The 16,224-nt window shown below is 40.7% G+C and overlaps 1 protein-coding gene and 2 long non-coding RNA genes across 3 annotated transcripts; 2 read left to right on the top strand and 1 right to left on the bottom strand.

The window, feature by feature from the left end:
* Nucleotides 1–1,662: 1,662 nt before the first annotated feature.
* On the top strand, nucleotides 1,663–2,199 carry LOC116523879. Its single transcript, XR_004257172.1, has 3 exons — nucleotides 1,663–1,711; nucleotides 1,826–1,924; nucleotides 2,124–2,199. It is a non-coding gene; the product is annotated as an uncharacterized LOC116523879 (long non-coding RNA).
* Nucleotides 2,200–2,205: 6 nt separating this feature from the next.
* On the top strand, nucleotides 2,206–2,959 carry LOC116523878. The gene is made up of 4 exons (XR_004257171.1): nucleotides 2,206–2,249; nucleotides 2,438–2,572; nucleotides 2,703–2,852; nucleotides 2,950–2,959. It is a non-coding gene; the product is annotated as an uncharacterized LOC116523878 (long non-coding RNA).
* Nucleotides 2,960–9,105: 6,146 nt separating this feature from the next.
* Nucleotides 9,106–10,416, bottom strand: LOC116502530 (uncharacterized protein F54H12.2-like). Its single transcript, XM_032208411.1, has one exon. The coding sequence runs from the start codon at nucleotides 10,414–10,416 to the stop codon at nucleotides 9,106–9,108; it is 1,311 nt and encodes a 436-aa protein (XP_032064302.1).
* Between the last annotated feature and the right edge of the window lie 5,808 nt (nucleotides 10,417–16,224).

Raw genomic sequence — 16,224 nt, 5'->3', positions numbered from 1 at the left:
CAAACACAACAGACCCACAATCCCTTTCGGTATGAATAATTATGACGTCATAATTACTTGCCAGAGGAACTTCACATCGGGGCGTTTTACACAGCCTGTTTAAAAGCAGTATACAAGCAAAGAGAGCCCCCGACATGAGGGATTTTTTTACAGAGATGTTAAAATAAAATAAAAACTATATTTGCGAAGAAAATTAACTTTCTTGTACATGAGTTAGCTATCTTATAAAGACAGAAGCTAAAGGAATGAGGAAGCAACTTTTGTGGCTCGTACACGCCTGCTTTCACAAGATTAGAAGTAAAAATAATTAACAGGAATGGGAGTCTGTCAACATAACAATAGTGGATTCCAAATAATGACATTTCTTTACACACAGCAGGGGTTGTATAAACAATATAGAGACGTGTCCGGGCACATCCAGGTTGGGAGATATGTCCAGACATATTCTGGATATTGGTACACATGCGCACAGAGACAGCCAAATCACGTGCCAAGGCCTTGACTAAGGAATTTTGAGGCTTTTCTAACCACTTAAGGCTTAGGTATCTGAGACCCCAACATGCAAGCTGACAATGGAAATAATAAAAGTGTTCATAATGAAGAACCAATTGATGATTTATTCGATGTGAAAATGACACCAGAGCCAGCAAAGAGACCCCGGCGAATTAGGAAACTTTGTAAAAAAATTTACATTGAGAGTATACATGACTTACCAGTGAAGATATGTTATTGTCGATTCTGTCAGCCACCAAACAATGAAGGTATGCATTATATGTAAACAAAAAAACAAAAAATGTTTCATGATTTGAAAAAATAGAATATATATTGTAAGATATGTCTTTTTTTCAGAACTGGCACCACAACTGAATACAGGGTTGTTGCAAATTGTCAAGAACTGTATTATCAAAATTCTCCAGCATTGTTTAATGGGATGCCTGCAAAATGAAGACCAAACGGACGGAACCGATGAAGCAAGCCTTATTAAAAGCAGGTGTCTTCAAATATCTAGACCTCAAATTGTATGGCTAATTATTAATATTTCAGACAAAATGAGTAAATTATATTTCACAAGAGACACCTTAAATGAAGTCAAGGCGTTTATAGAAAGCATTGAAAAATCAAAGGAACCACTCTTATTAATGAAAAAGATATGCGATGAGACACCTATATCTTTAAAAAGACTGATATGTCAAACTGTTACAAAACTTGATTATAAGTGCATGTTAATGTAAAATTTTGTGTTTCTAATAAAAGCTACACACTGAAGAATTTTTGAAGTCTGTTGTTATTTCCTATTGGCAAAAGGACATTTAGAATTCTCAGGAGGGGTTGGGGATATTGGTTATACAGAAAGCAAATTTTAGGGGCATGGTTTCAGGAACACCAATAGGTTTGTAGGAATACGTTCTATGTCAACACCATTGGAAAGGTGTGATATAGCTGTTTAAAAGCTGATAAGACGTTGGTGGTCAATTAACCTCAGACACTGTGCACGGCTGACCATAGAAGAAGACTGCTTCAGAATGGCAGAAGCTAATGTGAGTACTTCTATAACTATTTAAATATAGATCTTCATTACATATATATATATATATATATATATATATATATATATATATATATATATATATATATATATATATGTAATATCGACCATTATGTGTTTATTAGGAGGAGGTGACAGATTCGCAATGTGTGAAAGCATGTGAAGGTATTATTTTTTCTTTTCTGGGTAAATCTATAGATTGGGGAGTAGTGAGGGGGGGGCAGGGTGGTCGTTTTGTCTATCTGCAGAGCCTCTATTACATTTCAACTATTGTTTCAGAGTGTGAGGAAGATGAGTTATACGCAAATCTCACCATGCCTACAGATTCACAATATAATTTATACATGAATGCAAATCAGTTACAAGGGGAAATAGAAGGTATGTTAATTAATATACAGACATAACTACTGTTTAAATGGTAAAGTTTGTCAGGACTTATGATGAAAGGTTATCAAAAAAAATGAATGTGTAAGGGGGTGGTGCTGGAGGGGCAAGTTTCAAACTAGACATTTAATATATTAAGGTTATAGTTTTCTGTAGCAAGAAGTACAACTATATGAATTGATTTTTCTTTTAGATTGGAGTGACATTAATGATGAATTGTTTGCCTTGTTAACTCTACCTGAGGAGTCTCAAGAGATTTCCTATAGTGGGGCCCCTGGAGATGCTACATTACAAGGGTCACAAGAAAGCGAATTAGAAGGTTTGTTATTTTATTTTACAAGATAAGTATTGCTTTAAAAAGATGTATGTTGTTATAGAGTGTAATAAAGAGATAAACCTAACAGCAATATGGGTGGTGTGGTTATGTGTAATGCTGTATTTAGTAGTATTTATTGTAATAAATATGTGAAAAAGAGGCACACGCACGGTTCTACGTTCATTTTTTAGAATGGTGGAATAGACAGTTGCAGACATGGTTTCCAAACATCAGTGCCACCCCTGTACAATCGGGAGGTGGTCCACAAGCAAGAACAACACAGGGGCAGGACACAACACAAGGCTCACAAGAAATGGATATGCAAGGTAGGATCTGTTATGTAGATACATGCCTTAGAAAAAGCAGTACTTATATATATTTCCAGGCTGTTTTAATATATTCTTTGCACTATAATAAGTAAGAAACCTAACCTAACTGCTAATTACGAATCTACAGATAGTGACAGCGAACAGTTCTCTGCTGATTTTCCAAGGCCACAAAGCGATCGACAGAGTATTGCACCACAGCAGCACCCGTCAAGCCCTGCACAGGATTTACAAGGGATGGAAAATGAACCCCAACCATCAACATCTCGTGGAATACAAGGTTAATTTAAATGTAAAAAGTATTAGTAAATAGGGATATTTGAAGTTATTAAACAGTAAAAGATTCTCAAAATGTCTTTTTTTATTTATTTATGTAGAGCCTGTTTGTAAAAAGTCAAGAATGGGGGCTGACATCCCTCAGAGGCCGGTAACAGACAGTGACAATACCAGTGAAGAGGATGTTATGTCAGGAACCCAATCAGCAGATGAGGGGGAGGCCTTGGAAGATTCAGCCACGCTAAGTGCAACAGAAGCCCCAGAGGTGTTCCTCGAAAGAATGCAAGCATGGCATAGAAACTTTGAGAATACTATGAGCGTTATAGATTTGTAAATATGGAATATGTTCAATCATTCACGCAAGCTATAGATATTATTCATAATGAGATACAGGGCCTTTTGAACCGTATTTCCAGGGAGATAAGGCCCAATGATTTTATACAATTGCGGATGGATGCTGAGGAATTAGGGAGGCCCTTATTTAGTGTTAGGAGGCATCTGGAGGATTTAAATGCTGATCAGTTCCTTAGTTATGTAGAGAATTTATTACAGAGCAACGTTGAACTCTTGTGGAGGAATTCTTTGAAATTTACAGTCACTATTGTGAAGAACCGGGAGGGTGGAGGTCTTAGGAAATTAGGAACAGTTCTATTCAGTAAGGGAGAAGAAAAAACAGCACCTGATTGATTTCAATGTGGAGGGGATGTTTCTGTGTTTTGCAGGCAGCCTGCTGACATTGTTAGATAACGGGACGTCTACTAAACAAGAAATTATTACCAGAGCTGTGGCCCTACATAAAACCCTGGGTATTCCTACAGATCACAGAATTGACTTTTCACAGATACACTTATTTGAGGACTACTTCGGTATAACGATAAAGATCGTGTTTTACCATGAAGGGGGTTGGAGATTTTTTGTAACAGGAGGGTCCCTGGAAGTAAGAGTAGAGTTTATGCTGTTACACGACAGTCATTACTATGGTGTAAAAAACATAAAAGGCTTCATGGGTGCTCGTTACTTCTGCAAGATGTGCCACACAGCATATCACCATAAATTTAAGCATGATTGTCAATATTTTTGTCGAGCCTGCACAGGCTCAGAATGCCGCAAATTGCCAGGAAGGAGTGTGAAGTGCCAAACGTGCAAAACGCTTTGCAGATCTAAGTCATGTCTTGAAATGCATGAAAGGCTGGCTTCGGAAGGAAAAATTAGTTGTGAAGCTAATGTGTTTTGTTCTAGGTGTGGTATCTATGTGCCGGTCCCACACACCGAATGTAAGAAGGTAACGTGCGGGCAGTGTGATGCTGTAGTAGATAACTTGGTAGGTCACTTATGTTTTCTGAAAAGGCTTTACAAACCAAATATCGGTGCCAGTTACATTGTGTATGATTTTGAATGTTGTCAAGAAACAGGAACACACATACCAAATTATGTGTATGCTATGGACATGCTGGATGGTCAAGAGGTTAGAAAGTGGGAATGGTCCGGAGTTAAATGTCTGGAGGAATTTGTGAAAACGTTTGTGCAGCCTAAGTTTAAGGGTTCCACATTCATAGCCCACAACTCCAAGAGTTATGATGGTTACCTAATCCTCAGGCAGTTGATTCGTGAAAAGGTGAAGGTAAAACTCTTAACTCAAGGAGGCAAACTGTTATGCATAACCCTACCTATGTTTCACATACGTTTTATTGACAGCCTTTCTTTTTTACCAATGAAGCTTAGTAAAATGCCAAAAGCTATGGGTTTTCAAGGCTCCAAGGGTTATTTCCCTCATTTGTTCAACACTACAGAGAATCAAGAGTATGTTGGAACTTTGCCAGAAGCCAGGTATTATAGTCCTGATACCATGATGCCTGGTGAGAGAGAGGACTTTGAGAAATGGTATGCGGCTAATAAAGATACAGCATTTAACCTCAAAAAAGAGCTTGCATACTATTGCAAAGAGGATGTAAAAATATTACGGAGGGCCTGCAATAAGTTTAGAGAACAAGTTATGGAAATGACAAGTAGAGAATGTTTCACAGGGAGGGGGGGAGATATTCTTGAAGAGAGAGAGATTCGCTGCATTGATCCTTTCCAGTATGTGACATTAGCTTCAATTTGTATGGCACAGTATCGATTCATGTTTTTAAAGAAGAACACCATCGCACTGGCGCCTTTGGACAATTACCAGAAAAGCAAGAAAAGCTTTTCTGCTTGCTCTATACAGTGGTTGATGTATATAGAGCATACAGAAGGGATCAACATCCAACATGCACTGCAAGGTGGTGAAAAGCAAGTAGGTATCTATTTTTTGGATGGTTTTGCCGTCATAAACGGGATACCCACAGCGTTTGAATTTTATGGTTGTTTTTTTCATGGATGCCCTATATGCTACAAGCCCCAGGACTTCAATAGTCTGCTTGATTCAACCTATGACATGTTGCATGCTCGCACTATGGCTAAAGAAGATTACCTACATAGTTTAGGTTTTGTAGTACGAAACATCTGGGAACATGAATGGAATGGCCTGATGAAGAGAGATGTGGGATTGAAACGATTTCTAACAGATAGTAAACTCCCAACACCCTTGAATCTCAGAGATGCCTTTTTTGGGGGTAGAACAAACGCCACATGCCTGTACTATAAACCAAAACAGGGAGAACAAATCTTGTATTATGATTTTACAAGCTTGTACCCCTTTGTGAACAAGAACAAGATGTATCCGATAGGTCACCCTGAAATAATCTACCAAAACTTTGGGGATATAAAACAGTATTTTGGACTTGCAAAAGTTAAAGTGTACACTCCGAGAGGCCTATACTTTCCTGTACTGCCGCATAAGGCAGGCGGAAAATTAATGTTTAGTCTGTGTGCAACTTGTACGGAAAATCAACAAGTCACAGAATGCCTCCATAATGATGAGGAAAGAGCCCTAACCGGCACATGGTGTACTGTAGAATTGAATGTGGCTCTAGAAAAAGGCTACAGAATTGCAGAGATCTACGAAGTTTGGCATTTTGAAAGGAAGTCAAAAAACTTGTTTTCAGGTTATATTAACATGCATCTCCGTCAAAAACAGGAGGCTAGCGGGTATCCCGATTGGTGCAGAACAGAGGAAGATAAAGAGCAGTATGTTCGGGATTATGAAAAGAAGGAAGGTGTCCTTTTACGCAGGGAACATATTGAAGTCAATCCTGCTAAAAGACAGATTGCTAAACTGTTTTTAAACTCATTGTGGGGTAAATTTGGCCAGAGTACCAATCATATGACAACATCTGTGGTGACAGAACCTGAAGAATTATTTCAATATCTTTTTGTTCCCTATTACGAAGTCTCCTCCTGCGAATTTTTGGATGATGAAGCAGCCGTTGTAACGTGGAAAGCCGCCAAAAACCAACCTACTAAGTCAACGTGTACAAATGTGTTCATTGCCAGTTTTACAACTGCTTATGCACGGCTAGAATTATACACGTTATTGGATCGCTTGGGGGACAGATGTCTCTATCACGACACCGATTCTGTCATTTTTATTAGCAGAGAGGGGGCGTGGTCACCTTCGCTAGGGGATTATTTAGGACAGTTGACAAGTGAGATTCCCCCAAACACTTCAATCACGGAGTTTGCAGCAGTTGGGCCAAAGACCTACGGGTATGCTTTGTCAAACGGTGCAACTGTGTTAAAGGTGAAGGGGTTGACATTAAATAGTGCCAACTGTGTAAAAATTAATTTTGAAACTCTGAAAGAGCTGATTGATGATTATTGCCTAACAGGGGGTGAGGAAAAGAAAGAGATTCGGGTACAGCAGCCTGGAATTGTTAGGATTAAGAAACAGTGGGCATTGGAAACACGGGTGCTCAGGAAAACTCTAAAAGTTAACTATAATAAAAGGGTGCTCAATAGAGAGGATTATTGTACGCTGCCTTACGGTTATTAAGTATGATGAAAAACAGTGCACAATTTGTACATCCTTTCTCATGTATTATAAGTGGACCTTCCAATTCTGGAAAATCGTATTTTATAAAACAAATGTTAGAACATGGTGAACATGTATTATCTGAAATGCCTCAAAATATTATATGGTTTTATAACTGTTGGCAACCTCTGTACAAAGAATTGCTTAATAAATTTCCCAATATTAAATTTGTGGAGGGGCTTCCTGACTCTTTTGAAGATGCTGAGTTGTTTCCACCAAATCAAACCAATTTAGCAGTGGTAGATGATCTCATGGCTTCTGCTGGTGAAAGTGAGCAAATAGAGAAGGCCTTCACACAGTACGTTCATCACAAAAATCTTAGCATTATTCTCATACTTCAAAACCTGTTTTTTCAGGGTAAGAAAATGAGAACAATAACTCTAAATGCAAAATATTTGGTGCTATTCCGATGCCCCCGTGACCAGATGCAAGTGGTCACATTGGCACGTCAAATGTATCCCTCCAGCACGAGGTTCTTTTTAGAAGTGTTCCAAGATGCAACTAGCAAACCCCATGGGTATCTTTTAGTTGATCTATCTGCCACCACTCCAGAAAACTTTAGGCTGAGAACTGGGATCTACCCCCCTGATTGGCCGGTAGTTTATACTATCAAAAAGAAGGGTAAAAAGTAACTGCTGTAATTGGAGAGCCCCCAATTCATCCAGGATGTCTGAGAGGGTGCGCAGAAATTGGGGGGTTCTAAAAATCTTAGTAAAGGCCGGCCCAAAGCAGAGAAAGGCCATCTTATGCAATGCTAATAATGACCTGGTGGGGGCCATTGCTGAAATAGCTCTGAACACTTTAAAAGGTAACCTGCCTCTGAAGCCTTCACAATATCAAAATTTAAAGAGAAAGAAAGACTGTATTAAAAAGCTGAGTGATAAAAAGATCTCGCTGAAAAAGAAGAAACAGGTTATTCTTCAGTCAGGTGGTTTTATAGCTCCGTTATTGGGTGCCGCTATACCATTGCTGACTAGTCTATTAGGCCAGTAAGCATGGAATATGCAGAAAAAATGTATTTGGTGCCAAAGCATCAGATGGAGCAGTTACATGGACGGGCACCTACAATAGGCACTACTACCGTTAGCCGATTGGATGATGATATGAGGACCATTCTTCAGAAAACAGATATAAGTGAAGACGACAAGATAAAACTGTACAACAACGTGTTGCAGAGATTTCTAAGGCTGACCAGACAAAATGACTCTGAGAAAGACATTCTGAAATTTATTCAAGCTCCAGAAACATTTAAACAAGATACTGTTGTGCCGGCCCCTGCACCACCACTCTCCACCACGGATCCAACAACGCAGGAGATATTAGAGGGAGTGAGCACGCGTTACAAGAAAAATGCCTCTCTTTTGTTGAACAAAATGAAACAGCATCAAGACATTTTGGGATGGGATGATTATGGAACCATTTTATATAGGGGTACAAAGGTTCCTGGCACTAACATAGTAGACCTGGTCAAAGGGGTTTCTCAACAACACTCGCGTACTGCAAAATATTACCCTAAGGGCTGGAACGAGTTTCTGTCGGCTATGGCAGAGATGAATGTTCCAACGGGCTTGCTAGGTTCTAATGTTGTTAAAGAGCAGCTTGAAAAGCTGAAAGAGACAGGGCCCTTTAAGCTTGTAAGTTCTACAAAATCAACCTCTGCTATGGCTGATCCTACTGTAGGCTCTGTGTCAGCTCCTAAAAATGTTCTAAATTTTGGTGACTGGCTCCACTTGTGAATAAATAAAAGACTGTAAAACATGCAATACGTTTAATGTTTTGTGTTTATTTTATAATGTGCCATACATGTTTGCAGACAACAGTATTGGTTACACGTGCTGGTTCTTCCAGTCTTCATATTTACTACAAACTGCTTCACCATTTGATCGTTTTTGTCATCTTTTTCAGAGTATAGCTTCAAAATATCCTCATAAGGTAATCCTCTCATGCGCTTAATTAGATAAAACAAACAATGCTGTCCACAGGTTATTGCCAGGGGGTTCTGCAGTTGAAGAGTATGGTATGTGTATGTCTTAGCTTGCAGTTCTAAAAACCTCACGATGTCAACGGGGAAGTCAGAGCTGTCTGGTGATCTTCCGTAGGAGTCAAAAAATTCGCCATAACTGTGAGTTGGAAAGTAGAATGCGAGCCAGTGCTGCCCCGGTAAAGTTCTTGGATGCGTGTTCACAATTAGCCCGAAAGGCCTCTTTGAGATTTTTCTCTTGGGTAACAAATCGCTGGGGTATACGCCTAGAAAGAGAGCATTTCCAGACAACACCCGTAGTATCTGTATAGTGTCCATTTCTTACATGTAATCATATAGGACGTTGCGTGTGTGGCTTATTTCAATAAGATTTTCAAAGATTGCATAGAGTATCATGTTGACGGTATTGGGGAGGGGCACAGCAAATCTAATTTCCGCCCTCAGGTTGCCATTCTTGATCAGGGAATAGTGCTCTGAGCAACCTTGATCAGGGTTCAAATCAAAACAATATAATGTATAACCATTGTTAAACTCCTCACGGTTAATCAGTACAGAACGGTCTTTCATGGATTTACCGGAAGTCTGTAACAATTGCATATATTCTCTCACAAAAAGGTTATGTTCATAATCAGGTTGAAGGGGTTTTGCAGGAATTTGTTCACCGTCACAATACAGGGCGCAAAAGTTGACATTATAGTGCTGAAAATTGAAAGGGTTTCTTTCATAATTACCACTAAATGCAGCGTTGTCCACGAAGCCGATCACTAACTGTTTAGGTAACTGTCCTAGAAATAGGTTTTCCTGATTACACACAAGACTGCCTGCAGGAATGCTGTAAACCTTCATGCCTACACGATCAATAGGGTATTTGGCGTTAGAGGTAAGCAGCGCCTCCGCATGGCCCAACCGTACACCAGGGGATACTTTTACACGTTTTACAAAGAGAGATGCGCCCAGGATCTGTACTTTGTAATTTTCATTACCATCTCTCATCAGGCAGAACTCGTTTTTACTTCTTGAGAGTTTAATGCTCACATCCACACCGTTAATCAATAGCCTGTCTTGAAAAAATAGATCACTATGCAATGGTCCTAGCAGATCCCATTTACGACTTCCGGCTGTATGTCTAGCTCTCGCTCTGAAACCGGAGTTACCAGCAGCGGTCAACAGTGTGTTCTCCATGAGTGTTGCATCATCCTTGTAAAAACCACCCGCTGAAAATTGGGTGCTCAGGGCATCTCCACCATAGTTCAGAATAAGTTCAATAATTGCTCTGTAGGCGTAGCAATGGTGACTCTGTGTAATCACGCGATCCCCTAATGTGACATCCACCTGATTGAACAATGATGCTATGGGGTAATTGACAAGGCCGACTCTTGCACCATCATCGATATCCGTGCCATCAGCCTTTACAATTTTGCAGCTCACATACAGCAGAGTATTGTTTAAATCCATGTAATGCTCGCCGTGTCCGGTTATAAAAAATTCCAAGGGTGCATTCGGTGTCAGCGCTGATAAAGGGGGGATCTCGATGTACGTGCAGTTTTCAATGCTTGTTTGCGTAGGTGCCAGTTGAAAAAGATCTAGCTCTGATTTGACGCATTCCTCTGAAGCCTCGTGGATAAATGCCATTTTATATTAGAAGATGTTCTGTTTGTCACTGCGCTTCCTTCCTTGTGAACGTTTCCTCTTTGTATGGCGTGGCTTTTTCGCAACCTTCCTCTTTTTAGGAGGAGGCATAGGTGGTCCAACAGAACGTTTCTTCCTGATTACAGCCATACCAGACCCCTCCTGCCCCGCCCCTACAACACGTGATACAAGCCGTCCGGACACATCTCTGACAATGTTATTAGCAGCCGCTTTCATGTGAGGTTTAATGATTTCTAGGCCTCTCCTCAGTAAAGGCATCGCTTTTCGAAAAAGTCCCCGGAACAGGCCCCCTATACCGGTACCGTACATAACAGGGGCTCCTCGAAAACCCGGTAGGCCATTTCCCGCCTGTGCCCGGTAGTAGTCTACATAGGCTTGAGGGCTCCCGCACTTCTTTATCACGACCATCCTTCACTTTTCTGAGGCCTGAAATGAAGCTTGACAATCACCTTACCGTGATAAAAATGCACGTTTTTGTCCTGGTCGGTTTTGATTTCTATAGTAACGGTATCGATGTGATGTTTGCTGACCGGCACATAATGTGGACGGTCATAGGTCACAGTTATGAAATCATTGTCTTGCCCCTGCACAGGTACACAGCGTAGTAACGGCACATAGAAGTCGCCTACTATCTGGAGGTCTACAATGTCTGTGTAAACATATAAGGTGTTGAATCCAGGGAACATGCCTAACAGCTGTCCAAGTTCACCGCTAACCAGAATGGTATGAGGTTCATCTCCTTTAAGATTAATTTTCCGACCCACTGAATCATAATATAGGATTGTCTTAGGTCCATCCTTGGCATTTGATATAAGTTTATTCATATTTTCTAACAGTTGTCGGATGCTGTTATAGTACCCGCTTCTCAAAGAAAAATGCCATTTCTTTCTCTCATTAGCAATTTCAAAATATCCAGGAGATGTTAATGTATGCCAGCTATGCGGATATTGTATCTCTGCTAGACCTACTTCCCACGGCCCTGAAAGATCCAACGATCTCGCTAATTGAATAGTAAAATTAGAATTTTTGTTGTTGGGAAACGCAGCCGCTGATGCATTGCTGGGTAGTGTTATATAGAAACCCGACATGTCAAAGATGTTGTACTTCAGTAGCCTTAACCCAACTGTTGAACTTCTCTGGCCAACCATTCCATTTAACTAGAAATTCTCTTTGTTTACCCTTCCCTCTTTTTCGGACTATTTTTTCAATTCTATAGACACGCTCTTGGTCATTAGGTATCTTTTGCATCTCTTCTGGGTAAAAGGTTCCCTGGACGACATCCTCTGCATAATCCATTAATTTATATACAGTTCTTTCCCCTCTTGGTAGCTTTTCCTTGATAATAAATATTTCCTCTGTAAAGGTTTGGTGATAACCCTTTTCAAACTTATCCTTTAGTCTGGATATCCTAACATGATCCCCCACCTTAAAGTCTTTAAACTTTCTGACTGCTTTTAACCTTTTTCCATATAGACGTAGCCAAATGTCTTTTTCATTAGAGCAGCTTACCGTCTTGGGGGCCATCTGGATACTACGATGGTAAGAGCTATTGTAGCCCTGCATGAGAGCTGGTAACACATCCACATACCTGTGAGTATTTTTAGCTGTAAAATACCTCCATATTTTATTTTTCAGAGTGCGATTAAATCTCTCTATAACTGCTGCTTTAGTTTCACTATGTGTCACAAAGTGATGTATGCCATAACGTTCCAAAAGCATCTTCAGAGGCCTGTTTAAGAATTATTTTCCAGCATCTGTCTAACTTTCTAGGAGCCCTTCCTGTTTGGAAGATGCTCTGAAACGCCTCGGCAACCCCCCGTCCAGTCTTATCAAATAAACAGACAGCCCATGCATATTTGGATAGCACATTGATCACTGTTAAGATAAATTTCATGCCATTGTTTTCAAAGGCAAATCCTGTTAAATCCACGAGGTCTGCTTGCCACTGGCAGTCTATGCAAGATACTATTGTTGCATTCCTAGGAAAATTAATTCTTGTGGGTTTATGAAGGACGTAGGCCTCTTGCCCAGACAGCCATGCTTTGACCTGTTTCAGCGTTAAGTTTTTAATGCTCTTCCGCCCCGCGTTAAATAGCGATGTTGCACCCCCATAGCTGCCCGTACTTTCTGGTCTATAATACAATTCCTTCAGTACCTTCTTATACTTCATCCTGCACCGTTAACCCGTACAATAAAACACACGTTGCTCTTTAGCATAAACCTTTTATTTGTAATTTACAACATGCTCCCACGAACTTGGTTAGCAGAATAATATCCGTCATCAGAGCTAGCATAATAGACAACCACGTCATCATCGTCCTCATCAACCTCTGTAGTTGCCGTACAGATGCAATCAATACCCCCACATGCACATCCTACAGCGTCGTTGTCATCGTTTGAAAAGCCCCTTTTACCAACCCTTGGTAGCCAAATGGGGTAATCACGACTCTTCAGAATCACGGGTTTAACATCATCATTAATATCCTCAGTAAACGTGCCAGTGGTAGACTTCGTAGGGTTTCGATAATACGGGAAGTCATCTGTAGCTTCTTCCTCACTGGAGATGTTTCTAGTGATATACTTCGTAGGTCTTCGATAATACAGGAAGTCGTCTGTAGCGTCTTCCTCACTGGAGGTGCTTCTAAAAATCATGTCATAGTTATATCCAGGAACCGCTTCTGTTTAAATATAAAGAATACCCCATTACTAAAACTAACCGCATTCCCCCACATCCCCTCCATTTATCATATACAATTATCATCAATACACTTAGTAAAAAAGTCTATTTAGTTTCATTTACCTATGCTCCCCTCTGCAGTTTCTTCACCTGTTGGTAAGTTTGGTGTTAAGGAGTCCTTCTTGTTATAGTCACACCCTGGAACAACACCTGGAAAATATATTAATTCATTACTTATCACAGCGATAGCTGGATTATCTCCAAACCACCCTTCGAATATATAAAATATCTTTACTTACAACTTGCAGCTGCAATGTCTTGTGATAAGCCGCTTCTCTTGGCCGTTACCAGGTCCTGGCGACAACATACATCACAGCCTCCGCCATCTTCATAGTCTTTCACGTTACAGCAGGACAGCCGGCATCCATACAAAATAGGTCTGAAGAACTCTCGTTCACCACCGAACTTAGTGCAACATATTTTATGACAATCTTTCAGAACAGGCCTTCCCTCACCCCACGGTGTAGAAGGATCTGCAAAACTCTTATTATTTCCATTGTCAGCCTGCATGTTGGGGTCTCAGATACCTAAGCCTTAAGTGGTTAGAAAAGCCTCAAAATTCCTTAGTCAAGGCCTTGGCACGTGATTTGGCTGTCTCTGTGCGCATGTGTACCAATATCCAGAATATGTCTGGACATATCTCCCAACCAGGATGTGCCCGGCCACGTCTCTATATTGTTTATACAACCCCTGCTGTGTGTAAAGAAATGTCATTATTTGGAATCCACTATTGTTATGTTGACAGACTCCCATTCCTGTTAATTATTTTTACTTCTAATCTTGTGAAAGCAGGCGTGTACGAGCCACAAAAGTTGCTTCCTCATTCCTTTAGCTTCTGTCTTTGTAAGATAGCTAACTCATGTACAAGAAAGTTAATTTTCTTCGCAAATATAGTTTTTATTTTATTTTAACATCTCTGTAAAAAAATCCCTCATGTCGGGGGCTCTCTTTGCTTGTATACTGCTTTTAAACAGGCTGTGTAAAACGCCCCGATGTGAAGTTCCTCTGGCAAGTAATTATGACGTCATAATTATTCATACCGAAAGGGATTGTGGGTCTGTTGTGTTTGTCGTTACTACGTTCCTGTGTGAAAGGCCACGGGTGTCACAACCGGCGGGTGCGTCTTTTGAAACCGTGCTACCGGGGATGAGGCTTTCGGGTTCACTTGGGGTTTGCCTCACCATGACCTTAAAGTACTTCATTTAAAAAGGAGTTCCGGCATTTTGGGTAGGGGTGGGAGGGGTGGTTGGGGCTGAGAGTTAGGGTTAGGGTTAGGGTTAGGGTTAGTGATGTCATAAATGGGGTGGGGTTACACTGTAAACAAAAACACGTCACAAAAGGGGTGGAATCATAACAAAAACGTCACACAAAGGGGCGTGGCTAAAAACATAAACAATAACAAGGGGGCGGGGCTTATACGCCGGATTTTGGTATGTACTCCATACTACTAGTGGGGCTGCCACAAAGAAGAGGGAGTCAAGCTATTCTCCAAAGCACTTGAGGGTAGAAGCAATGGGTGCAAACTAATCAAGGAGAGAACCAACCTAGAACTAAGGAGAAAGTTCTTGACAGTTAGAACGATTAATCAATGGACAACTTGCTTCCAGAAATTGTGCGCGTTCTAACACTGGAGGTTTTGAAGAAGAGATTGGATAACTATTTGTCTGAAATAATATAGGGTTTCCTAGCTTGAGTAGGGGGTTGGATTAGAAGATCTCAAAGCTCCCATCCAATTCTGTTGTTTTGTTATTCTTATTCTGGTTCCAAATAAAACAAAACCTTTTTTTTTCTTTTCCAGGTCTCTTATAAAAGTGTTTCAGACACTCTGAGTGACAAAACTCATTTTCCCTTTTTCCACCCGATGGTCCCCAAAGAAGGAATCCTGTACCCAGCAATTGCCAACTGCTCCTCCATTTCAGATGGACCCTGATTGGTCTTGTTGCTTCAGACACAGACAGTGCAGACAGTTTTGTGAAGACTTTGACCCCTATGCTAACCAGGAATGGCATTTGTGTGGTTGTTTCACTAAGATTCTCAATGACTACACATACAGTTTCTAATACCGCTGCCCTTATTACCTGGAGACAAGTCAATGTCTTTGTTTATTTTATGGAAATTGGTTGGCTCAGACAAGGAATGGTTATTGTACATGAAACACTTGAAGACTTGCCAGGACCCATTGAAGGGAAAGTCTGGATCACCCCAGCTTTATATGTAATTCATAATTCATTCCAACCTACTTGGAAATTTTTAAGATACATCCATAGTATTTGGTCCTTTTCTATCAGGAGAAAAAAAGGGAAAAAATATGACTCCTTTGAAGACTTTTGCTATTTAAACCGAGATTACCAAAAGAAGGCTTTTAAATGTTCTTTTTCTAAGCATAGCAATAGCAATAGCAATAGCAGTAGACTTATATACCGCTTCATAGGCCTTTCAGGCCTCTCTAAGCGGTTTACAGAGAGTCAGCATATTGCCCCCAACAATCTGGGTCCTCATTTTACCCACCTCGGAAGGATGGAAGGCTGAGTCAACCTTGAGCCGGTGAGATTTGAACCGCTGACCTGCTGATCTAGCAGTAGCCTGCAGTGCTGCATTTAACCACTGCGCCACCTTGGCTCTATCCTTCTGGCATGTCCTTTCTGTCAAAAGCAGGAGAAGATGCACTGAGAAAGCACTACTGAAAACCCAAAAGGCTAGTGATGGGGTCTTAGTTTTAAACGAACACCACATCTACAGTGTTGTTAAGACTGTGGCATATGCCTTGCATGCTGCTTATTACATCATATCCAAGAGGAGACAGAAGGGCAAAAGGAAGTTGGGAGCTCTAAGGCTGTAGCCATGGCAGGTAAGGGGTCTCGACAAGGATCCATTCTAGAAGTGGGTTCCTACCAGTTCAGCCTTGCCACTCCCCTGAACCAGTTCCTTGGTCATTGCCATTGCCGTCACCATCTTTTATTGGAGTTCTGCGCATGTACAGAACAATTTCCATTGAACTGTGCATGTACGTGCAAAGTGCACAGATGAGCAAACCGGCAGTAACATCGGCTAGA

This window comes from Thamnophis elegans, chromosome 2 (genome assembly GCF_009769535.1).
Source record: "Thamnophis elegans isolate rThaEle1 chromosome 2, rThaEle1.pri, whole genome shotgun sequence".
In the NCBI taxonomy this organism is placed as follows: Eukaryota; Metazoa; Chordata; class Lepidosauria; order Squamata; family Colubridae; genus Thamnophis; species Thamnophis elegans.
The sequence above is the reverse complement of the archived record's forward strand: the minus strand, read 5'-3'. Positions and strand labels throughout refer to the sequence as shown.

Excerpts from the sequence above, each read along its gene's own strand:
- LOC116502530 (XM_032208411.1), bottom strand. The coding sequence starts at position 10,416 with ATGGCATTTATCCACGAGGCTTCAGAGGAATGCGTCAAATCAGAGCTA.